The sequence below is a fragment of the Mesoplodon bidens genome (assembly GCF_964165515.1).
Source record: "Mesoplodon bidens genome assembly, chromosome: 2".
Taxonomy (NCBI): Eukaryota; Metazoa; Chordata; class Mammalia; order Artiodactyla; family Ziphiidae; genus Mesoplodon; species Mesoplodon bidens.
Window position 1 is genome coordinate 147,072,483 of NC_138177.1, and position 25,684 is coordinate 147,098,166.

The window sequence follows — 25,684 nt, forward strand, 5'->3', positions numbered from 1 at the left end:
CCAGCCCAGGCCCCAGCACCCACTCTCCCAAGTGCCCCGATTTCACAAAAAGGAGGAAGATTCCAGAGGAGAGGAAAGAAAGTGCCAGGACATGCTGGCCTAATATTTCCTTGGGGGTTGAGTAATTACTAGTTCTCCTAATTTTTCTTCCAAACTCAGGAATCCCTTGATTTCCCTCAGTCTCTCTCCCTCAAAGTGTAAATTAATGCATGGAAAATAACTGAATTGGAGGCCAGGGACCAGGAAAAATTTGTGTAGGGTCCTCACTGGCTGCGCTCTTAGTTGACCTTGGGCAAGGTGCACCTCCAGTGTCGTGACTTGTTCAGAAACAGGGAGCTCCGAGACAGGCAGGGTGCTCAGAGCTAGTCTCTCTCCAGTATGCTGGGATTTACAATTTTTGGTTGTCAGTAAAGTAAGGTGCTGTTCCCTTTGCCCACCCTGACAGATACTTCTCATTTGTGCTAGAATCAAGCAGAAGAATTTTATGAGTTGACCGAAAGCTTGCAGACAGTGGATGGCAGTGGACAGTCCAGGGGGTATTCTGGATAGAAAATGCCTGAGAGAAATGATAGTCCCTTTCTCATGCCCCTTAACCCCTGGACCTAAACTGGATCTGGAGAAATGACCCATGTCCTCCTGCCCCTCCTTCACCTCTACACAGACACACATATCCCTCTTCAGAGCTTAAGTGATGGCAGAGAATTGGACTTGGAGACCAGGTACACCTTTTGAGGGGAGGAGCCCAGAAAGTATGTACATTTCTTGGGACTAATTCTGTGAAATCTTTCCCTCCCAAACCAGGGCCTTGAGACTTTACTTAGCCTGCAGGTTTTAAAGCACTTTCTCATCTGTGGTTTCAGCTGGTGGAGCAGGGTAGCTGACACCCCAGACCTGCCCTCCAAAAAGAAAATTGTATCCGCCCTGCTGAATGGGAAGTAGCTGTTTAAATAGGTGTGCTATTTTTAATAGGTGTTCTGCTTTCAAAGTGCTCTTGGCATGTATCTTCTAATGGTTGGATTTAAAAGTTATATGACTTCCTCCTTTCTTGCCAGAGCAGGACTCTTGGTCCCCGTCTTTCCACCCTCCACATGAAACACCACCCGTGAAGGTTTGGCTTGGCCAACCATGAATATTCTCAGGTGGTGTGGCAGTCCTTGGCACTCACAGTGACAGCCAGTCATAATGAGAGCTTCCTTCACTGCCTCCTCCCCCTGTGCCTGGCACTGTTCTTCGGGCTTATTTACATAGACTGTGTCTTTTCATTCTTCCAACAATCCCTGGGGTGGCTGCTTTCAGCTCCCATTTTACAGATGGGGAAACTGGGTCTGTGGGAAGTGAAACAGTGTGCTTAAGATCATACAGCTAAGATATGGGTCTTTCAGCTTCCAAAGCCCTTGCTTCTTCCCATGGCCCCGTGTAGCTCTCTGCCTTCCATCCCCAGCTCCACCTGCCCACTCTGTTCTAACCTTGGCTTAATTCCGCTGCCTTCAGCCTCACTGCCTTCCTTTACCTGTCCCCCTGCAGCAGAGGGACCTGAACTCCTTCCTGTGGACTATTCGGCGCGACCCCCCGGCCTACCTCTTTGGCACCATCCACGTCCCCTACACCCGCGTCTGGGACTTCATCCCAGACAACTCCAAGGCAGCCTTCCAGGCCAGCGCCCGCGTCTATTTTGAGCTGGACCTGACAGACCCCTACACCATCTCGGCGCTGGCCAGCTGCCAGCTGCTGCCGCACGGGGAGAACCTGCAGGACGTGCTGCCCCGTGAGCTCTACTGGCGCCTGAAGCGCCACCTGGACTACGTGAAGCTGATGATGCCGTCGTGGATGACGCCCGCGCAGCGGGGCAAGGGGCTCTACGCCGACTATCTATTCAACGCCATCGCGGGCAACTGGGAGCGCAAGAGGCCGGTGTGGGTGATGCTCATGGTGAACTCGCTCACGGAGACCGACGTGCGCTCCCGGGGCGTGCCTGTGCTGGACCTCTACCTGGCCCAGCGGGCCGAGAAGATGAAGAAGAGCACCGGGGCCGTGGAGCGCGTGGAGGAGCAGTGTCATCCGCTCAATGGGCTCAACTTCTCCCAGGTAAGCGCGCAGCGCCCGCCCCAGAGCCCGGCAGCCCCCGTGCGCCTTGGTCCTCTTCTCTGATGGTGTTCCCTCGGCAGGCAGAACCCTGCCCTTCCCTGAAAGGGAGAGGGTCTTTTAGGCTGTGGGGCAGCTCTTGAGCTGCCTTTGTGGTGGTATGAGGGCAAACTGGCATGTGCTGGAATTGGGGGTAAGAGTTTGTGCGTTTTCTTCTATCTCAGTGGTGCTACCTGTTGGGGATACACACTCCCCACCTGCTGTGCTCGCCCAAGCAGAAAGAATTTCCCTCGGAGCATCACAGTGATGAAAAACAGAAAGAAAGAGTTTTCAGTTTGGGCCTGACTTTCCCTGAGACCCTGGGGTCTCAAGAGCAGGAGGCTGTCTTGAGGCTGTTGTATGGGTGCATCCAGGCAGCTGTGTGTATGTACGGAGGATGAATAGAGGGAGACGGGCTTCTTGGGGGTGGGGTTGGGGTCGGGGGGCAGGAGAAGTGCGATGGGCCTGGTCTCTAGTGACCATGGCTTGCTGTTAAGCGCTGCCAGATTTCCCGGGGCCTCTGCAAAGCTCCAGGTGACCCTCGGACTGCCTCCCCTAGGCTGGGAGAAAGTCAGCAAGGAGAGTTTTGGGGTTAATAATTTCAGAGAAATGTGTTCACTTAAAGGTTGACAGTTCTGATTTCTGAACCTCAGGTGTAGGGGCAGGGAGGAGGGCGGAGCTTAGGAGGTTTAAAGTCTCTGGCTGCCAGAGACCTGATCCAGCAAAATGTCATGAAAAGCTCCATCTCCATGGTCAGAGGTCACTCACAACTCACTGGCCCCAAGCTCAACTCTGAGGCCCAGGGAACAATGAGTTCACATCTGCGCCTTGAGAACGGGCTGTCAGTCCCTGAGTCAGGGCTGGTGGCTCCTGCAAGGAGGCCGGGCCCATGCCCCAAGCGTGGTGTGGTCCCCAACACATACTCCTCCCGTAAGGAGACAGCCCCATAAATTGGCCAGAGTAGAAACTCTGCCACTGGAACCAGACCTGCTTGGCTGCTCCTGAGATGTTGCAAGCTCTTCACCAGGGAAACAGGGGCAGAAACTGATCCCCCTTCAGAGATCTCTGGCTTTTGTTTTTCCAGGGGAAATGCAATATTGTCCCCGGGGAGGTAAGAAGGCAGATTGATTTGCCGGCCAAATGAAAGGCGGGTTTGTCGGTTCTCCTGCTGGCTCTCCCATAATTGTGGAGCCCTTACCCAGAGGGCCCCGGTGGCAGGAATATTGGGGCAGTTAGTCACGCCCCGCAGGGTTCTGACTACGCCTGACTCCTTCTCCGCGGGGAAAAATCCTGTGCATTCTCTGGCCCAGCGCTGATTCCTCTGAACCTACCGGCTTTCTCCCTCTGAAGTGACTTTTCCCTTGCCAGCCTCGGGAGCTGATATTATCTGCGTCGGGCTCCCCAGCGCTTGCCGCCCATCTCATTCTGGAGGCAGGTTTGTAGGAGGCCTCTCTGTTCAGAGGCCTCACGTCTGGCCTTGATATCTTTTTTAGGTTGGGGAGGTGGGGGGATCCACCGTCACTCTCAACACCCTCTTTGTACCAACCACAGAGGAATCCGACCAGAGGCGAAGGGCGCACACAGACCCTCTGGTTAAACAGCCCCTGGCTTTAATCTGTCTCTCTTAAAACAACAAAACTATCTTTCTTCGAGGTCTGGAAACACTGCTGTTCAACCAAAGGACGGCTTTGGTAGGTTGAAAACATTTGCTGGAAAGTGCGTGAGGTTATGTTTTAGGAAAAGTTCCTGAGAGCCATTCATCGGCCAGCGAGGAGCCCGCTGACAGTCTCCAAAGCCCACATTTGAAGATCAAACAGACTCAAACCTCTGGTTTCAAAAATGCACCCACCCATCACCAGCCCGGGCCCGCTCTTAAAATTGTTCTTGGGTCCAGCTCCTCGAGAGGGCTGTAGGAAGCAAGTCCTGAACAAAAGAAAACAGGACTCCTCTCGGTTCCCTAATCTGCACACCCTTCACCACCTGCCAGAGTGCCTGACCCCGCCAATTTGTCCTGTTATCATTTTGGAGCGAGGTGATGAAATCTCTCCTCCATCCCCGTGGGCAGCCGTGGGCTAACTGTGAAGGGAGGGATTCCAGAGCTTGGGCAGTTGGGGTTGTTAGGGATCCCCAACCCCAAAGTCAGAAATGCAACAGCCTTCTCAGTAAAATTGTATGCACGCATGCACAGTTTGATATGAACATCTGTGATGCATTATTGTACTGAAATATCTGTTAAGTGCATCAGATTTTTATTTTTTCTTTCCTCCCAGCATTACTGTTATTGCAAAATATTTGGGGAGGGGGGAGCAATGAGAGAGGAAGGACGGAAAAAAAGCCTTAAAAGAGAGCGCCTGTTTGTTAAGACTGGAATTTTAGTGTGTGTTTTTTTTTAATAAATTTATTGATTTTATTTATTTATTTTTGGCTGCGCTGGGTCTTTGTTGCTGTGTGCGGGCTTTCTCTAGTTGCGGCGAGCGGGGGCTACTCTTCGTTGCGGAGCACGGGCTTCACAGTCTCTAGGCACGCAAGCTTCAGTAGTTGTGGCACACGGGCTCAGTAGTTGCAGCTCACAGGCTCTACAGCGCAGGCTCAGTAGTTGTGGCACACGGGCCTAGTTGCTCCGCGGCATGTGGGATCCTCCTGGACCAGGGCTCAAACCTGCGTACCCTGCACCGGCAGGCAGACTCTGTAACCACTGCGCCACCAGGGAAGCCCGATTTTAGTTTTAACTTTAGTATTTCTCAAACTTTTATATTTTCTTCTGGTCAGAAATACCACATTTTCCCTTGCTAAATGGAGAAAGAAAGCTACATGGGCTAGAGGAATGACTGAAAAAGTTTCTTCCATCATTGCACAGCTTGAAAGATCCAGCTTCTTGGCCGTGGTCTCTGATTTTAATATCAACTGAGGGTGCTAGACCTAACATCACCATGAGTTTGCTCTGTGTCCTTGAGCAAGTCACGTCACCTCTCTGGACCTTGTTTTTCCCACCTGTGAAATGAGACATCAGGATTAGGTCATCATTCAAGCCACTCCAGCCCTGACATTCCATGGGACGATTATAATCAACTCCACGTGCCAGGCACCCTGCAGGAGGCTCCGCACGCTTTTTCATCTTGTTGGAGTCTCACAACCCTGGAACTTTCAAGGGTGGGCACTCAGAAAGGCTGGATGACTTGCCCAAGGTCACATGGCTAATATGGAACAGAGCCGGTCTGCCTGACTCTAAAGGAAGGATGCGCCCCTCCCGCTGCCCCTTGCGGATTCTCTAGACTTCCTCCATGTAGGTAGTTCGTGTCCTGCAATTCTTCCTTCAGTCCTTTCTTCTATTTTCTTCTTTCCTTTAGAGCTTAAAGGCTTAAAATTTTACTTCTTGGAGAATTTATACTTCTAGAGAAATTATTTCCTTTGACTATGTGGCTGGAGCAGGGATGGTAAAGGCAGGTCCTCTGAAGATTTCCGTGATGTGTTACAGACAGCTCAGCATAGTGGGCTGAGAGATGGGAGACTAGCTTCTAGGTTTCAGTCCCAGCTCTGGCTCTAAAACCAATGACTTGTATGTAACGCTGGTGTTCTTAACTAATAATCGAATTGGGCAGTAGTGACCAGCCTTTCACAACTGAGCTGGTTTTGTGAGGACGTGAGAAGCTACTACCTGTGGGAGGTTGTCGAGAGGGTAAAATGACTACCTAGATGTAAGGCTTGAGCTTGGAAAAGAGTCCGGGCGGCTTCAGGACAAGGAAGGGAGAAGGCTGCGTGGCAAGCATCAGCTCTGCCCTGTTGGCACCTTCTGCCAGCAGCCCTGTCCACTGCCCATGCTTTGCTGAACAAAGTAAAGCTGGAGTAATAGGGGGTGGTGGCAGCCCCTGCCCTCAGGGGCCTGGGGATGCCTGAGCTTTGAGTCCAGATCTTGTGACAATCTTGGGACCTGCAGATTTCAGTCGGCTCTGCTGGCTGCCTCTGGGGACTGGTACCAGCTGCCACAAACACACTGGGCTGATTAGGAGACCTCCTTCTCCCTCTAGGGGGCCTCAGTCCCCCCCACTCAGTACAGTGGAGGCACTAGATGAGGAGACCTCTAAGTTATGTGGTTCTCTGGGCAAAATAAGAAAACGGGACACTGCTGTTCTGTACTTGGCTGTGATTTAGCTAACATGCCGATGCTATCCATCCAATGTGCGTAGAGCCTGAACATTTGGGCTTGGCTGCCAAGGGTGTCCGAAATGTTTGTAAAATTCTACAGCCCCCTCTCTAGGGAGTTAGAAACCCGAAAGTCATCATTTATTGAGCTGTATCTCTGTACAGGGCGCTACATGAGACCTCGTAAGTACATCATCTCTAATCCTCACAGAGATACGACAAGGCAGAGTATCATATCCCTTTTACAGACAATAAATTAAGGCTTAAAAAGGTTAAGTCATTTGGTTGTGATTATACAGCCAGGTGAGGCAGGCTCAGGATTCAAACTCAAGTGTCTGATGCCAGAGTCCATGTTTTTCAAGATTCCGAGAGCTGACGTAATTTTGTTTTTAACAGTCAGATGGCATTATCTGGTGACGTGTGTCTGTATTGGAGTGGAGGGAGATCACCATATCTTTCTAAAAAATAAAACAAAATATAAAAAATGTATAGAAAAAGATCATTGAAAAGTGCTGAAACTGATTTTCTCCCTGGCTTAGAAATTGAATCTTATTCTAAACTAGGAGTTCCCAAAGGCAGGCCCAGCTTTCCAAGGGACCATTGTGAAGACGGCACCCCTAACACAGGCTAGGCAGCACAGTTGAATAAAGGGTGTCCTTGGTTATAGTCAGAGGTCCTCTATCAATACCACATATTATTGGGTGCTCAATTAGTATTTAGAGAGAGAATGAATGAATGAATGGTCAGAAACCATGATATGACAATCCCTGCTTCCCTTCCTTCATCCAGCACTATTGAATGAATGAATGAATGAATGAATGAATGAATGAATGAAGAAAGATGACACAAGCCCCAGTGAAGAGCCTCCTCCTTGAACTTTAACGGGTCCACACCATCCTACAAGGACACAAAATGTGGAAATCATGAAGTGGGTCGTTGAATACAAAGTAGGCTCTAGCCCTACCCCATCCCTACCTTGGCTGTGACTCTGGGCTTGTCCTGTCCCTCTCTGGGCCTAGGTTGCCCCTCTGTCCCACGGTTTCCAGGCCCGACCCAGTTCTGACTTCTGCGGTTTTCATCTTCGGTCCTTGTATCTTGGAGGCCCTGGGCCACCCTGAGATTTCGAGCCTGAGTTCTCCACCGTTGGGAGGGGCTGGCAGGCTTGTCTGTGGCGGGCTGCTGCCGACACCTACTCATCCGGAAGCCTGCTCGTTCCGGTGGGTGACCTGCTGCTTCTTGTGGCCAGCCTGCAGGGCAGACAGAGCCCCAGCCCGTCATGGCACAGTCTGGTGGATAGCTGCCCAGCCTTGGAGCCTGCCCGTCATCAGGACCCCTCTCCCTCACTGGCTCCCTCACTCTTTCAGCCAGAGCACCTTAGTGTCAGCCAGGACAATGCTGGGAGCAGAGACTGGGAAACAGCCTAGATTTTTCCCCTGGAGAGTTCACTGCCAAGTCAGGGAGAGTGAGCATTATTAGTCCTTTCTTACTGCCGTGGAAACTGAGGCATGGAGCGCCTGTGCATTAGTCTCCCCTGTGTCCTGTCTCCACATGTCACACGGAGAGCCTGTTCTTACGTTCTCTTGCTGTTATACATTTCCATCTTGCAGAACCCACTCTCACTTCCCATCCTCCAAGAATGGCTATTGCTGGGTGCTACACCCCACCTGAGCCTCCATGGCAGCTACAGCAGCACCGACCTTTGGTCCCTCAAGTTCTCAGTACTCGTCCCTACTTCTGGCTTCCCATCAGATCTAGGTACCTTCCCCAGAGTGAAGGGGCCAGACACCTCCCCTAAGACCGTTGGGCACCCCTGAGGATGTCCGACCGTGCTGAGCCCTCTTCTCTCCAGAAGACAGCCACAGAGTGAGAGCCCCTGGGTCAGTACTGGCTCCAAGCACAGGCTGGCCTAGTCTGCACGTGTAACTCCAGATCCTGGCCTGGGAGCAAGCTGCTTCTGGCCCCGCCTCCGCGCTGTGCTTCTGGAAGCCTGCCACACCCACCGTGGCTCCCGCACCGAGCCCTGCGGTTAGGAGCTGTTCAGCAAATGTCTGTCACACGGTGTGGAAGTCACTTGGGGGACCCCTAGCACTGACCCCTAGGCATGTGTACTCTCAGACTCTTTGTGTGCCCGGAGAGCTGTTTGCAAAGAGCCCCTGCCAGCACAGCAGGCTCTGTCCTTTTTTTTTTTTTTCCCTGACTTGGTTAACTCAGACTTTAGCATTTAATATATTATCCCAACATGGGGTTTGGCGGGGCCGGGGGGAACAAACTCAGGAGCAGACGCACAGGATGGCTTAGGTACCTCCATCAAAGGAGAGTGAGGCCATAAAGCCAGAGGTGACCAAGATGTCATGAAATATTCTAGTCTCAGAATCAGAAGGTCACACAGCATGACGTCTTCCTGATTTACAGAATCTCCGAATCCTGAGCCGGGACTTGGAGGCTCAGAGAATCTAAGAATGGGGAAATCTTAGAACATTAGGCTCAGAGGCATTTTTGGACTCGAAGAATCTTCGCATCGTGAAATCCTAGCCCCTTAGCTTTGAAGACATTTTTTCAGCTCGTACACGCAGACTTCTAAAATCTTAGAGTTGGAAGGGACCAGTTCTCAAGAATTCCAAGAAGTCCCATCCACAAACACAGTGATCTCCTTCCTGCAGCAACTCACCCACCAGCCGATCCCAGGCCAAAGAGAAAAGCCTGAGCGGCAAAGCACTTTGAGACGGAGATAAAAATGGGAGCGCGCCCGTGCCTTTGTTAATAGTTCCCATTTGGACATCTCTCAAAGCCAGGAAGAGGTCGCCTGGTAATGCAGCTTTCCGAGGGAGGAAACTGAAGAATGGGACAAGCCTGCTGCCTGCCAGCCGGGCTGCCGCGTTCTCTCCCCCTCGAGTTTGCTTCTAAATATTATCCACTTCACTCCCTTTTATCTCCCATCACTGGCTCTCTGTCCGCCCACTTAATCCACAGGCAGCCGGTGGCCCAGGCTTCAGTTCTGCTCAGCGGCTGCCAAGCCGTCTGGCTGAGCAGCTCCTCCAGTATCCGCAGGCTTTTAAATCTGCGCAGAATATCCGCTGGAACACAAAACGTTGCCCCAAGCTTGGAAATGCTGTTGCTTGTGCTAGGCCCTCTCCCTCTGCAGGAATTTCCTCCTTTCCTCTTCTACTCCTGATTCCTATGAGATATCCAAGGCTCAGCTCAATGCTGTACCTCCTCCAGGAAGTCTTCCCAGAATGCTCCTGAATCTCATCGGCTTGGGAAGACTTTGTGCAAGTCTTTCCTTGATGACCCAGCCACATCTATTCTTTCCCTCCGTGGAATTGTTTATGGCGTTTTATAGTATTCTTTCGGCACTTACATGTTTTACATTCTATTATAATTATTACTGAGGCAGTCTTTTCTTTCCTAATCAACCTGGCTTCAAAACCTAGCTCAAAATATGCTCACAATTGATTACAAAATGAGACTGGGTGTGTTCCAGTTCTGAAGTTGGGGCCCTGTGGTGTATCCTGTGGTTGAGGTGTTGGCAGCTCTGGATGCTAACGGGGGGCTGCGTCTCGGCCTCTGTATTCACAGAAAGCCTCAGCCTGCCCACCTGAGACACGGAGACAGTTCAGTGCTGTCGCTGGTCCATTTGGTGAGGACTTTGTAACATCCACAGGTCACTGTTGGATTTCTCCCTCTCCTTCCTGGAACACTTTGTTGTTTTCTCTTCCTCGTCTGTTCCTTGCAGACAAAGCCTTCTTTTTTTCTCCTCTTCTCTACGCAGAGTTCATGTGAACTTCTCCAGGTTCACTCCATCCCCCACTTAATTTTCTTTGAAAAATGTTTAATTTTATCCATTACCTGCTACTTTGCTTGGGGCTGCAGTGCTGCTGACCTGTTCTACTTCTCTCTCCCTTCCTCTCTCTGTCACACAATCCATGGTCAGGCCTCCAAGCATTTGCTTATGCTGTTCCCTCTACCTGAGAGCCCTTCCGAGTTTTTACTGTCTGGCTATAAAGGTTCCTGAGGGCAGTCATTTGAAAAGCCTGGACTCTTCAGGCAAATGATCCTTTATAGCCAGACTTTCATCCATGGTCACCAGATTGGACTGTTCCCTCTGGGCTGATACCACCTGATCATACATAAGTCAGCAGTTTGAGTTTAGGTTGCAGTGATGTGACTGGTTTTGAGCATTGTGAGGTTTTTTCCTTTTCTTTTTTGATTTTTTTATTGAGGCTTAATTGACATCACATTATATTAGTTAGAGATTGAGAGAGAGCCAGCTCTGGTGATGGGCACTAATCCTATCATGAGGACCCCACCTTTATGACCTCTTATAAACCTAATTCCCTTGTAAAGTTTCCACCTCCAAATACTATCATAATGGAGTTTGGGGCTTCAACATATGGATGGAGTGGCACAAACATTCCGTCCCTAACAGTGGGTGAGTTGTACCGGGGTCACTCTGAATGCTTGGCTACCCTTGAAAAGAGCCAGAAGGTCGTCAGATTTGGCCCACACAAGTCAGGGCCCTGGGGCCATTTCTGGGTAATGGCCTAGGTCCTGTGCAGTCTCTCTTCAGTGGCACCTGCTGCCAGCCTGTGTTCCTCCCTGACTAGGCAAAGGTAGTTTCCCTGGGGGAACCTACAGGCTTTCAGATTGGTCCCTGACCACCAGTCACCTCCCCCGTAGGCAGTGCACATATTTCCCGGCCCTGAGTGATGAGACCCTGTCATCTTTTATTCTTGGGGTTCTCCCTTTTATCCCCAGCGGGTCAGGAAGAGCAGGGGAAAGCACTCAGTTTTACTTCTCTTACCTTGTGAGCCTATTTCTCTGCATAAAGCTTCCTCCCTCTTTCCCTCATTCAGAGGGACATCCTGGTCTGATTTAACCTTCAGAACCAAGAATTAGTCTACATTCACACAGCATAGCACAAGACTCAGCTCAGAAGTCCCTTAGGACACCTCGGGGCACTGGCCCAGGACGGGCTGGTGCTCCTTCAGGGCCCAGAATCATTGCACTCATTGGGAGTGCAGGTCACCTGAGGCTAGTTGGGGTAACCTTCCTGCACCTTAGTTTCCTATCTATCAATTTCATCTGCTTGCTGTGAGGATTAACTGATTAAAAGTGCCAGACACACATAGTTATTATTGCATCTTTAAATTAGCATCATCATATAATTTTTCAAGAAATGCTTTTTAGCTCCCACTGTGTGCCAGATGCTGGGATTTGTGCTGGAGATACGAAAGTGACCAAGAACTATGATGCTCTTCCCTGTGCTCCCTTCCAGGGTCAGGAGGGAAAGGAACAGAAGTGCCTTACACTGTGGAGCGGGGGTGGGGGGGCGGGGGTGTGTGGCCGTGGCAGGTAATGTGGTGTCCTGTGGGGGCACAGAAGATGCACGCTTCCCAGGCTTGCCCACCTTCGCCCCAGCCCGGCTCGGAGCGCTGTTGGGCGCAGTTGGCGTTGCTCGGGCTGCCTCAGTGGACGGGATGCTGAGAGCGAAAGTGCACATTTCCTAGAGGTGCTGCGTGCGGGCCCCGCCTGACCCTCGGCCAGCCCTGGCGACCAAACAGGCGGCGCCAGCGCCCGCGTCCCCTGGCCAGCCCTACCCGGGGAAGCCAAAGTGCAAAGATAAAAGGCCAGGCCTTTTCCACTTCCTCTTCTGTTTAAAGGGCTTACCTGCTTCCTCCCTGTGAAGGTTCTGTAGTGTCCTGACCAGTTTTATCTCCTGGGGACTTAAGGTGGTTTGTAATTTAAGCCTCAGACCCCATTTGAAACCCCTTTTTAGAAAGGAAGATTGGGCAGAGAACGCCTTTCAGATATCTCTCTGGATCATCTTTTAGCCCTAGTTCACACGGTTTCCCTTTCTTGAACTGCTCTGCTTTGAGTTTGAGGAGAGACAAAAGCCTGATTGGCAATGATAATTTCAACTGTTTGCATCGCGGTTTGCAGTTTCCACAGTCTTTCACATGCCACTGGATAGCTCTTCCTCCTGGCCCCCCCAGGAGGACACCTAGAGGGGGGCTAGACCAGTTTCCTGTCTCCCCCCCACCAACCTCCCCTAATCGGACCCCCAGTGGCCCCCCTCCCTGTGGCTGTAGAGTCTCCTGGATTATGGGATATTTTTGAGCTCCAGACCCTCTATTGGGGCTGAGATGCAGCTTGAAGAGCTATGGATGGGCCATGGATGGGTGAACTGAGTCACTTTGGCACCTCAGTGACAATAATGCACTGTCACTGTGCTTGACCTTGACTGGAATGTTGAGTTGACCCAGCTCTACATAACCCCCATGCCAAGGCCTGCTGGTGGTCTTGCAGGTGATTTTTATATTATTCTGCTTCCATCAGTATAGTTTTGTGGAGAGGGTGGTGAGAAAGGAATGCAGGATTCCTGATGGAGACCTTGCAGGTTGAACAGTACTAGGGCCCATGGAGATGGGAGTGGAAAAGGCCTTGCCAAGAGGAAGGAGACTGTTAGGCAGAAGTGCTGGGACGGGAAATGCAGAAGGTTTGCAAAGAAAAGTCTTCCTACCCCTCCCTCCATTGACTCTACTCTCTCCTTTTCCTCTCCAGCTCCCAAGACAGCCATTGTTATTTAGTGCCTATTATGTGCTAGGCCTCAGGTTTATCACAGTAAATTCCTAAAATAATCCTGAAAGGTAAGTATTATTTCCCCCATTTTAGGAAATTGAGGCTAAGTGCTTTGTGCAAAATGATGGAGCCAGGATTTCTACTTAGATCTTTTGATACTTTCAGAAAAAGACTGAACCGGAAGTGGAATGCCAGCTCCACCACTCGGGCTGGATGACTGAGGGTCTGTTTCCACATCTGAAAAACTGGGGCTCATAATAGCATTCACCTCCTAGTGTGCTGTGAGGAGTGAATGAGGTAATGCATGTCAACCACGTAGCTGACTGCCTGGCACACACTCAGAGGTAATGAATGTTAATTGCGGTGGTTTAAGTCATGGTCATTTTAATTATTGTTATTGGCCCATTTTCACACTGTGTCTCGAGGTGAAGCCCATCCCATAGAGAAAATGGTTCTCGATCCTTTAGTCTCTCACACACCAAGCATCATCCAGAGCAGGTTTGGGGGTCGGCCTGATGGGAACCGTGACGCCCAGCCACCCGGAGCGTGGTTATTTTTTTCTGACCGTCTGGCCATACTCGTTCTAGTTCAGCTTCCCTACAATCTCCCACTGCTCCCTGGAGTGCGGACACATCAAAAGGAGGGAAAAAAAGTTTAGGCTGAAGGCCCCCTGCTTCAGGCCCAGCTCCGCCATGGGTTAGACCCATGCATGACCTGGGGCAATTCCCTCTCTGAGGGTCCTTTTCCTCTATTGCATAAGTAGGTGGGACGTTAAGAGCAGTAACTCAGAGTGATGGGGAGAAGCGGGGTTAAAGCCTGGCAAGGATTTTATTAGCCCTTAAGTGTGCCGTGCTGTTTGTGGTACTCAGTATGTGAGGTTTTTTCCTCTTCTCTTTCTCCCAGAGAAATACCCTGCACATACTTAGTGAATTGAATTAGTTATTATGAAACTGTTCACCCATCCATTCCTTCATTCTGTTGTTTACGGAGCACTACTGGGAACTACATTGTGCCAGGCTTAGTTCCAGGTCATGAATCTGGGGCTGGTGAGGAGGGGAGGGGTTGAATAGACCCCAGAGAGAGGTGCTTCACAGCAGAGTGCCAAGAATGGGTCTGAGTCTTTTATATGCACTGCCCCACTGAATCCTCACCACAGTCTCTCAGGTACATACTATTATTCAACCCCATTTTACAGGTGAGGAAACTGAGGCACGGATAGGTTATTTCATTTACTTGAGGTCACAGAGCCATTGAGGGGAAGATCTAGAATTCAAACTCGGGAAGTCTGGCTGCAGAGCCTGTGCTCTCACCCTCCCTGCATCTATGAAAAGGGACTGAAATCTGACAATGGGGGTGGGGGGTGGGGGGAGAAAGGTGGGGTAATAGCTTGTCTTCTGGGATTGGAAGTATGAAAGACTGGGAGATCCAGGGAGTTGATAGACTTCTGATGTTCCCCACTGAGGAAGGCTGCCACTTTGGGAAGGAGAGAGTGAGGTGGCCTATTGGCCAGGACCTAAGGTGAGGAGGGGGTGTGAGGAGAGAGGTACAGGTTGAGAGCAGAAGCCGACCTTGGCAGGTGAAGGAAGGGCAGGGCAGGCTGGGGGCCCAATAGAAGTGGAAGCTGTGAATCTGTAACTGCACCAGTCTGGATGGCTGGGACACTTCTTCGTGTAACTGTCTAGGGTGGGTGCAGGAGTAAGGAAGTGTGACGGAGGGCCACCCCCATCCCCAAGCCCGAGGAGTCCCTGCTGGGCTGGGTAGCAGTTCCCGCCTGCCTGTCGTGGTTGAGCACTGACCCTCAGCCCCCGCCCCACGGTGGCTGGGGCTTTGCAGGCCCTGGGGTCCTCTGGAAGCCCTACAGATGCTACCAAGATGGATGAGACTGCATCCTTGCTGTCCAGGTAGTTTTCTTTGCTGGTGAGATGCTCATTGTATACAACAGACAGACCTCCCCTCCTTATGAGTACCTGGCTGGCCTGAGTACGCATACATCTACTCATACTATACTTGGCAGTACAATGCCACCTGAGCTCGGTATTGAAGGACACACGGGTGTTCCCGGGGTTCAGGAGAAGCACCAGGTATGGGAGCGGGGGCTGATGGTGGTATTGATTCAGACCGAGAGACCGTACTTATGGTCATGGACAGTGCTTGCTGGAGGAATAGGAGACCAGGGAACTGGCCAGAGAGGCTCATGGGCCACACAGTGGAGGGCTTGTAAGCCATGTTAAGAAGCATGGGCCTGGGGCTTCCCTGGTGGCGCAGTGGTTGAGAGTCTGCCTGCCGATGCAGGGGACATGGGTTCGTGCCCCGGTCCGGGAAGATCCCACATGCTGCGGAGCGGCTAGGCCCGTGAGCCATGGCCGCTGAGCCTGCGTGTCCGGAGCCTGTGCTCCGCAACGGGAGAGGCCACAGCAGTGAGAGGCCCACGTACCACAAAAAACAAAAAACAAACAAACAAAAGAAGCATGGGCTTGATCCTGGGTGCACTGGGGGTCATTGTTCCCCACTCCTATGTTCTGTAATTCACTCATTCGTCAAGTTGGAGCATCTATCTCACCCAAACTTGCTTGAAAGTTTTCAAGCCCCTTGGCTTGAGGAAGGAGCTGCCGTGTGAAGGTCTTTTCCCTCATCAGATCCAGGATGTTCCCACTGCTGGGCCAGAGGAGAAGGACGCTCAGCTTCCGGAACAGGAGCGCGGGTGTGTTTTCTCTTAGAAACTGGATCGTAAAAGTAGTCTGGCGGCTCAATGAGACCAACCGTAGTTAAAGATCAGCCTTTTGTGAGGAGCCTGAGACCCTGATCACCATTTATAAAACAGCTACTGTGGGATGACATGGCCTTGCATTTCATGTGGCCCATTTGATGGCAGATTTGGGGGGATTCCACCTGTTAGAAGTGGAAGTGGTGTGAGGCAGGCAGTTCCGGAATGCTCACCAAGCAGAGGTGGGAGATGGGAGGATCTGCGGTTTGTAAATGGTCCGTAAATCATGAGAGCACTGGATCAGGAGTCCAGCAGAATGAGCCTGGGCAGGTCCCTCACTGGCCGACCCCACTCGACAGGTGTGAGTGCTTGGTAAACCATAACGGCACCCTGCTGCTTCAAAGCCACTACTGTCTCAGCTGGCTCCGACCTCATTGGAAAAGAGCATTTTTTATTTTATTGTCTTTTATGTGCTTACATGTCTGTCTCCTCCATAGACTGAAGTTCTTTGAGGGCAGGAACCTCATCTAATGACTTGAGTTTGCCTAGGGCCTGGCTCCAAGTACACACTCAGGGATGCTAGGAGTAGCTGTAAAATTACCGCTGTATCTACACATCATGGCCTGAGTATCCAGGTGGAAAACAGAAAGTCCCCAACTACCCCCGCTTTGTTCCCAGATTTCCAGATGTTTGGTTCCAGGAGGTCAAACATCTAGGCAGCCTTTCGTGTGTCCCACTGTGGCACCCAGGTGTTCGGCTTTGATGACTGTGCCCACTGAGCCCCTGCTCACCCCCAGATGGGGCTGTGGTTTCCCACTGATCCTTCATTCCCACAGGGGCCCTAAGGGCTTCTCCTGGGATTGGAGGCATCTTCCCAGCCCTCCCTCCAACCCCCTTCCTCACACTTCTGTGTTTTTTCCAGGACACGGATCAGAGCTTCTGTTTGCTGGTCATTCAGTGATTCTCACACAATATAAATGAAAGCTGCTAAAACCGATAAATTCAAACCATGTGTGGGCACTGGGGAAGTGCAGGGACGTCAGAAGGCTGCAGTGTGAGGTGGCGGCAGCTCTGACGGCACCCAAGCTGATTTGTATATGAGAAAAGTAAATATCCCAAGTGGTAAACAGCCCTGGGTCTCTCATCATCGCTGGGATTCAAAGGCATTTAATAGGAATGCACGCTCTCCATCTCTTGTAAACAAACTGAGATTCTCTCTGCGTGCTGACCTAAATTCTGCATGTTCATCTTTTGGAAAGCCAGCCAGTCACTCTAGTTGGGAGACCGCAGGCAGTCTGGCCTGTTGGGTTGGGTCGCCTTCTTCCTGGCTTTGCAGCTGGTCTAGCACTTTGGTTTTGCAGAGGGCTACCTTTTCATCTCCCTTGGCCTTAGAGCAAATGGGTTGGGTGGCCATTCTCACCCTTGTCTCATTGAGCAACACAAAGCCCAGAGACGTAAATCAACTTGCCCAAGATTGCACATCAGGTCCAGCTGAGCCGGGACACCTCTTCTCTCCTCCCTGAGGACCCTCTAGCTCTCCATCCTTTCTCATGAATGGTAGTTCTGTTCCCCTCACTCAGAATCTCATCAACTCCTCCCTTATTTCCTCTCCCTTCCTGGAGCCGGGCCTTCCTCTGGGTCCCTGCTTCCTCTGTTTTTTTATTTTATTTTATGTTTTAATTCTTGTGTTTAGGAAAGTGCCCCAGGGAAGGAACCAGACAGTCATGGGTTGGAGAATTCTGGTTTCTCCACCTGTCAACTGTGTGGCTTCCAACAAGTTCCTTCTCTGAGCCTTGCAGTTGTCAGTTTTCACGTCTGTAAAATGAGGATAAGAGCACCTACCCTCTTAGATGGCTGTGAGGGTTAAATGGAGCTCCCATGTGTGGAAATGCCCAGCCTGCTCCATCCCACTTTCCTTCAACCCTGGACTCTTCAAGTGGCCTCCTAATTGTTAGAAAGGGATTGATACTTAAAATTGCATACAACTAAGTATACCATGTACACATACACAAGTTAATACATGTAAAACTGGTGAAGTCTGAATCACATCAGTGGATTGTGTCCATGTCATGTTCCTGGTTTTGATATTGAATTCCAGTTATGTGAGATGTCACTGTTGGGGGAAGTTGGGTGAAGGGTATTCTTTCTCGCAATTGCATGTAAATCTATAATTATCTCAAAATTAAAAGTTTAATGAGGAAAATGGATTAACCTTCCCATCACACTCATTCTTCTGCGCCCACTGCAGGCCAGGTACTACTCCAGGTACTAGGCATGTGTCAGTGGACACGAAAGAAAAAAAATCCTCTTTCCCACCTCCTTCAGGTCTTTGCTCAAAGGTGGTCTCCCTGACACCCTACTTAAGATTGCACATCCCTCCCTTGAACTTCCTGTCCTCCTTGCCCGCCTTTTTCCTCCATAGCACCTGTCCTCAGTTGGCATTCTATATATTTTATTTACCTATTTTGTTTATTGCCCTTTATTTACTCTCTCACTAGAATGTCAGCTCCATGAGAGTATTCTGTCTGTGTTCTCTGTATCCTTGACACCTAGAACATGCCTGGCATGTAGTAGGCACTCAGCTAAAGTTTGTTGAGTGGCTGAGAGGTGACAGATAAGAAACAAGTCAGGATGGGCTAAGTACTAAAGGCAAAGAAAGCAGAGAAGGGGAGGGTGAGATGGTGGAGGAAATGTCGTTTTGATCATGTATTTTTCTGCAAATCTTTCAGGCCTCCCTGTTGTGTGAGGGGTAAAGTCCTGGCTTCTTAGATTGTGATCTACTCATTAATTCACTCTTCTTTTTATTCATTTACCAGATGTTTCTTTGAGCCATTACTCTGTGCAGGGCCCTCTAGAGCAGGCAGAGAGGAGGCAGGAAAGGATCTTGCCCCCAGGAGGCCTACGGGTGGGTAGGAGAGATGGGACAGGCATGGAAACAGCACATGACAAGGAAGAATGAAGCTGGTGTGAGCCAAGTAAGAGTACTGGGGGTGGGGTGCTGAGGAGGGAGGGCTCACTTGCGGGCAGGGTGCTTGGGGAAGGCTCCGTGGAGGAGGTGCTGATTCCTGGTCTGAAAAGTCTGGGAGGATCTCCAGGCCTTTTCTGGTCCAGCCCCAGCTCAGCAAACCAATTTCCTCTTACATGGCTCCCCTAGGGGACCCGGCAACTCTAATCATACCGCTCCCTGTAGCTGGTTCTGGATGCCCCGGCTCTGCTGATGCTGCCTGCCTCTCTCTTTCCCTCTGTCTCTCTAAATCCTATTTCCTCTTCCAGATCCAGCCTGGCCTTTCCTGCAGGAAGGCTTCCTTGATTGCCCTAGTTCCCACGATCTGTTGTCTTTGAACATCTGTGCCATCTGTAGTCTGTATTGCACTGTTTGACCTCTTATGAGAGAGGGGACCAGCTTCACTGTGGGTGGGACTTGACCCTCCATCTGGGGCAGGAGCTGGCTACTAAGCTGAACTTAGGCTTAGGTACACAGTAGACCCTCAGCAGTGCTTGTGGCTGGATGGACTCGAGAGCACTGGAAAAATGTCATTCATCTTCAAAGAGGGCAGGATTTGCTATTTTTGTCATTGACCTAAACTCTCCTTGTCTAGAACCACTGGAAGTCCAGTTAGGAGAGGGATGAAGTCTGCCTTTACAGCTTTTCTGAGTGTGTTGTTAACAAACTAATGCTGTAAACAGAGCAGCCCCAGTGCTTAACAGACTCCAGGAATGTGTCTCTTTCCTGGCATCATACTGGAGCCTGTGCTCAGTGAATTCTTACAAAAAGACATGAAAGTATCTTTCCAGCATTTACTGCTATACATTCATTCACCTAACAAATGTGGTTTTTCAATAAATTTTTAAATTTTAGCTAGTTTCTGCTGTACAGAATTATCGAGAAGATAGTACAGACAGCTCTATACCCACTTCCCCCTGTTGCTGACATCTCACATTAGCATGGTACATTTCTCACGATGAATGCACCAATGTTGATATGTTATTATTAACTAAAGTCTATACTTCACTCGGATTTCCTTAGTTTTCCCCTAATGTCCTTTTTCTGTTCCAGCATCCCGTGTTACATTTACCTGTCATCTCTCCTTCGATTACTCTTGGCTGTCACAGTTTCTCAGACTTTCCTTGTTTTTGATGACCTTGACATTGAGTACTGATCAGATATTTGTCCCTCAACTGGGATTTGTTTTGATGTTTTTCTTATGATTAGACTGGGGTTAAGCTTTTGGGGGAGGAAGACCAGAGATAAAGGGCCATATTCATCACGTCGTATCAGGGACACATACTGCCAACCTGATTTACCTCTGTTGGTATTAACCTTGATCACCTGGCTGAGGCACTGTGTCAGGTTTCTCCACTAAAAGTTACTCCTCTTCCCCCATCTTTCCATACTGTCCACTTTGGCAAGAAGTCACTACGAGCGGCCCATACCTAAGGCGTGGGGAATGTTGTTTCTCTTCAACCAGTGTGTTTGGAATGCTTGCTCTGTGCTGGGCACTGTTACAGATGCTGAAAATACAGCTGTGAATGAGACAGAAAAGATTCTTTTCCTACATGGAACTTTCATCCAAGTGAGGGTTTAATAGTAACTAAATCGTTTTAGAGCATGATAAGTTGTATAAAGAAAGAAAGGCAATGGGCCAGAGAGGGACCTGGGTGCTAGGGGGTAAAGGAGGGGGAGGGACAGCTGCTTGTTTCCTTGGGTTTTCAGGCAAAGGTGCCTTTTGAGCTGAGTCTAGAGGGTTAAGGAGGGACCAGCCATGAGCACCTGGGAAGCAAATTCTGGGCAGAAGGAGCGGCGGATGCCGAACACTGAGGCCCGTTTAAGGAGCAGAAAGGATGCCGTGATCAGAGCCCTGTGTGTGCTGGATGGTGTCAGGAGATGGACAAAAAGGAGCTGGGGTGAGATCTCGAGAGACCTACACATCACAGGAAGGCATTTGGATTTTGTTCCAACCATGGAAGCCATTGGTTCGAAGCAGGGGAGGCTGGATTTGCTTTCATGTATAAACGATGGCTTTGGGTGTGGTGTGCGGAATGGGCTCTCCTGGAGCTGAGAGCAGAGGAAGCTGGGACACCAGCGTGAATGACGGTGGCTCGGACCTGGGGGGAGCAGACAGAGGTAGGTGTGCCTCCATTTTGGAGGTGGAGCTGACAAGGCATCTGATGAGTTACTTGTGGAGAGATCAAGAAACTGGTGCGGGCTTCCCTGGTGGCGCAGTGGTTGAGAGTCCACCTGCCGATGCAGGGGACGCGGGTTCGTGCCCCGGTCCGGGAAGATCCCACATGCCGTGGAGCGGCTGGGCCCGTGAGCCATGGCCGCTGAGCCTGCGCGTCCGGAGGCTGTGCTCCGCAACGGGAGAGGTCCACGTACCGCAAAAAAAAAAAAAAAAAAAAGAAAGAAAGAAACTGGTGCATGCTTGCACTCTTTGGTCCCTGGTGGTACCATTAACTGAAATTAGGGGAGGCTGAGGAGGTAAAAGCACAAGTACTCAGGTGCATTAGAGTAGCTCCCTCAGAATCCCACCTTGCCAGCATCGCTGTCAGTAGCCCCTTTGGGTTACACCACATACCTGGAGAGATCGGGACGGTGTTCTGTTTGCTGATTCAGTCGCCACCTTTCTCCTTGGCAGTCCACACTATTGAGGGCTGAGTGCCAAGGGCAGATGTCCCTGGAAGGCGATCCGGATGTGAAGAGTGGACCGGTTACTGAGGGGGCTGGCTGCCCGCCACACCCTGCTGGGCACGTGCCAGGCACTGAGCAGGACGCCTTCCTGCCTCTCCCCGTGCCCAGCCCACGGGAAGTTGTTTTTTTCCATCCCAGCTGCCACTAAGTAAGCATATGTTGGTTTGTGTTGAATTATGTCCACAGTAAAGTCAGTCAACAAGTACTGATTCAACACCAATTACTGTGTGGTGCCGTGGTCCCTGCCTCAGTGGAAATTTAAGACGTAAACACGGTAAAGGGACCGAGTGTAGGTAGCATATTTGGCAAAAAGTGTACCACCATCCATGTACAGGAGAGAAAACGCAAGTCTCCAGGGAGGCATGGAGGCATCAGGGAGGGCTCCCTGGAGGAGATGGAAACAGAGCTATAAATTGGAAAGGCACTGAGGGGAATGGGCCATGTGGCCAGTGTTTCTGTTAGGGAATTGGAGGTAGAAAGGGCTGGAGAGGTAAATGTATGGCCCATCTACCAGCATGGTGTCAGAATAGGTGCTAAAGACTAAAAACTATCTGTTGGAGGGGTGAGTGATTAGAAAGTAGGTTGATACCACTGCCTGGAGGGCCTCTGATGTGAGGATGAAGGAGTCCATTGTCTCCTAGGAGCCACGGGGAACCACTGTCTAAGGAAAGTGGAAGGAACCATATCCTAAAGAAAGACTTTTGAATTTCTAGCCAGCATTTAATTTTTTATAATAATAATGATACTGCTAATAATAACAATAATTTTTATAACTACTTAATTAGCGTTATTTTTGCCAGAAAGGAACTGTTAGTTTCGTGCTTGGCCCCGTCTGTGTGTGATTAGAGGTTATTGACTGAGAGCAAGAGGGACTTTTTTATCTCGAGGTTTTGTTGTTTTCTTTCCTCGATGGTCTCTGCTGAGAGTCCATCTCACTGTTGGCGCTTTAATCTGGTTGTGTTCCATGAGATACCACAAAAGCACAATCTCTGACAAGGTAAATATGCCAAATCCTTATTATAACATTTAATCACTTAGGGAGGTTTCGCTCTGGGGTGGGAGTGGAGGAGTGGTGGGAATGGAAAGAGAAGTCCAGATTGCTTTGATTAGCTGCATTTTTCTTTCTGGGTGAATGGGAAGGCTTTGGTGGAAATCTCAGTCTTGGAGACTGTTTCCAGGAAAGGGTGAGGAAAGTGATTGAGGAGGTTCTGGAGTCTTGGTCAGTGGAAGGGATGGAACACCGATTGTGGTGGGCCTGCTGCTGTTGGGAGGCAGGAAGAAGGCACCTGTCTTCCCATCAGGAGGTGGTGTCTGTGGTGAGGGCCGGGGGTTGGGGCTAGGCAGGCATACCTGGCACAGGGTGGACCTCAATAAATTCTCATTGATTGGGTGAGCCTTTAACCACATGGTAGTTAATTGTTTTAAGGATTCGGACTGATGAGAGACCGCTTCCAATAAGACTAGCCTGGGCATCACGGAAGAAGTGGTGTTTGGTGCAGGCCTTTCCCCACTTGTAACGGCATTCAAGGCCGGCCAGCTTCCTAGAGTTTTCTCATGTATCTCAAGGTTGTTTCTTTCCACTTTGTGGATGAAGGAGCCACACTCAGGGGGCTAAGAGCTTCATTCATACCACCAGGAGAGCAAGGGCAGGCCTCTTTATTCACCGGTCTGGCTTAGAGTCCGGGTGGTACGCTTACACACAGTAGTGTCTCGGGGTGTGTGCATTGAATTAGTGAAGTCTTCTGGGAACATACTGTATTGGAGGGCTTCAGAAAGTAGGATGTGTAGCCATGGTACAAACTCAGGCCTCCCATTTTCAAAGCCTGATTCCTTTTACCGTACTGCCCAATTTCGTTAGGCAGAGATGGTATGTTAGATTATCATTCAGAAATATTCATTCCCAGCCTCCCCTTTCTGCCAGCCTCCAGTGATGCAGGGTTTGGCCATGTGCCTTTCTTTGGCGTGTTGGGCAGAGTATGCTTCCTGGCTCCTTGACTTTGGGCTCTGTCATGTGACTTGCTTTGGCCAATGAGACGTTAGCAAACTCGAAGCCAGCAGAACCTTAAGGTGCTTACTTAGCTGGGCTCATGCTCTCATGTGCCTGCCACCACCCTGAGAAGAGATTCCCCATGTGGCTGCTGGCCCCTCGACCTGGATCCCGCAATGAACACAGGAGACCTGAACCCGACCGACAATGAAGAAAGAGCCAAGCCCAGATGGACACACAGCTTTCCCTCAACCCAGATCAACCAACCTCTAGCTGACCCACAGTGAAAAGAAGGGATTGTTGCTTTCAGACACAGAGTCTTGGGGTGGTTTGTAACACAGCAGTAGCTGACAGGTAGAGATGAGAAGGGCATCCCGGGCAGGGGCTGGCCCATAACATATGTCATGGAGGGAAAGAGGGAGTGAGGGGCAGAGATGAGGCTGGGAGTAGAGGTTCCAACTACAGCTCAGGTCTTGAGTTTCAGTGTAAGGAATCTGATCATTTTCCAGTAGGCAGTGGGAGACATTGAAAGTTGTTGAGCTTAGAGGGATGAGATCCAAACCAGCTATAGGAGGTAAACTGGAAAATAAGTGCAGAATGGTTAAAACAGAGAGGGGAAGAGACAAAGGCCAAAGGACCTGTTGGAAAGCTGCTATTATTTGCTCTCCACTGTATCCCAGAGCCTAGCACTAAGCTCCTTATACAGTAGGTACTTAATAAATATTTGGTGAATGAATAAACGTGTAACAAAATTGTCCAGGGGTTTGGTAATGAAGACTTAGACGACAGAAGTCTCTGATAATTCACTTATTTACCCATTTATTTTTTCACCTGTGTTTGTTGAGCCCTTGAAATAGATAAGTACTTGAATCTGGGGCAGGGCTGCTCAGAGCCTGAGGAGGGACCCTTCCCATACCTTCTTGAAAAGGCCGACCAGGAGGTAGGGCTGGAACAGGAGGGTGAGGGTGTGGGAGAGGCGGGCCTCGAGGGAGGGTGTGCACCCCTCTCCTGCTCATGAGGACGCAGTGGGGATGAATGTCATCTCTGCTGGCTTCACCTGGGACCAGGACAGTGTCCCTTGTCCTCTCTCTGATACCCGTGGCTGGTTCTGCAGGGGTTACTAGGTTTGGGAATTTCAATTATATTTGACTTTCTCCTTTAGACCAGGCTATCCAATCTTTTTAGGCTTTGTGTCCGCACTTTCATTCACTCATCTGCTCTGGGCCAGCCCGAGGCTGGGTGGCAAGGAGGCTTTGAAGACTAAGAGGCAGTCCCTTGCTTAGAGGAACGCATAGTTCAGTGGTTCGTAAATCTCTAAAGTGTGACTTTCGGCAAATCCTGGCCCTCTCCCTGTCTGTTTCCTCATCTGTAAAATGGCCACTGAGAGGCCTGGGTTCAAATCCCAAGTCTGTACCTTGCTGGCCGTGTGGCCTTAAGCAAGTCACTACTTGACTGAGGCTCTGAAAGGTGGTCTTGCTCCTTTCCTGCAAGATGGGAAGATCCTGTGGGATGGCACGTGGGAGAGGGGCCGAGGTGAACTCTCAGAGAACAGCGGCTTTTCAAAAAGTGCCTGAGGCTGGTTGAGATGAAAATAAGCCCCCAATCCGGAGCTGCCTCCTGCTTGTGTGAGCACACTCACCCCAGGAACCTTTATTTGCACGTGGCCCAGGTCAGGAGACATCAACCCTCACCCATGGATCCACTAGGGAAAGAAAAACAAACAAGCAGATGGAACCCCCAGTCTTCCGTGAGAATAGCCTGGGCCAGGAATGGTACCAGAGCCTGTTTCTTGTGTTAAAGAGGAGCTAATTGTAGTGGCCTCCTGAAATCTTGGGTTGAGAATGATTCTGAGGCTCCGTTGGACTTACTGGGACACAGGGCTTAATGATGCTCACAGGAGAAACTGCAGGTGGCACGTGTGCCAAGCGCTTGTGAGGGCTGACCTCTTTCTTCAGGCTGCAGGGTTACCCATACTTTCTCATCCATTCGACAAATTCTTACTGAGCCCCTGCTGTATGCGGGGGAGTGTCCTGGGTGCTGAGACTGCAGCTCAGAAACAAAACAACGTGCAGGACCCTTGTGCACGTTACATTCTAGAGGGGACAGACAGGGGGCAAATGATAAATATCATAAGTAAATCTAATAGTAGGCTGGAAGGTAATGTGTGCTGAGAAAATAGGAATAAGACAGGGTAAAGAGGCTCTGATGTGCCCACCACCCCATCCCCCAGAGACAGTCTTGTTTAATACCCTCAGAGCAGCATATGACCCCTAACCGTGGCTGGTGCTTCTGCCTCTGGAGCTCATACGTGCTGAGCACTTGAGGTGATTCCGAGGGGTGTTGTTGTCTTGGAGTGTGTGTGTGTGTGTGTGTGTGTGTGTGTGTGTGTATGCACACCTGGGTTTGATCCTGTGTTCCTGACCCCGAGATGAATGACGTTGGATTAACCATTTTGGCATTAGCT

General features: G+C 50.3%; 1 protein-coding gene across 1 annotated transcript in view; it reads left to right on the top strand.

Moving 5' to 3' along the window:
• Nucleotides 1–25,684, top strand: part of TRABD2B (TraB domain containing 2B) — a 216,105-nt gene that overhangs the window by 618 nt on the left and 189,803 nt on the right. The window contains exon 2 of the mRNA XM_081225107.1: nucleotides 1,525–2,085. Coding sequence (XP_081081233.1) covers nucleotides 1,525–2,085 — 561 coding nt within the window. The remainder of the gene's footprint in view (nucleotides 1–1,524; nucleotides 2,086–25,684) is intronic.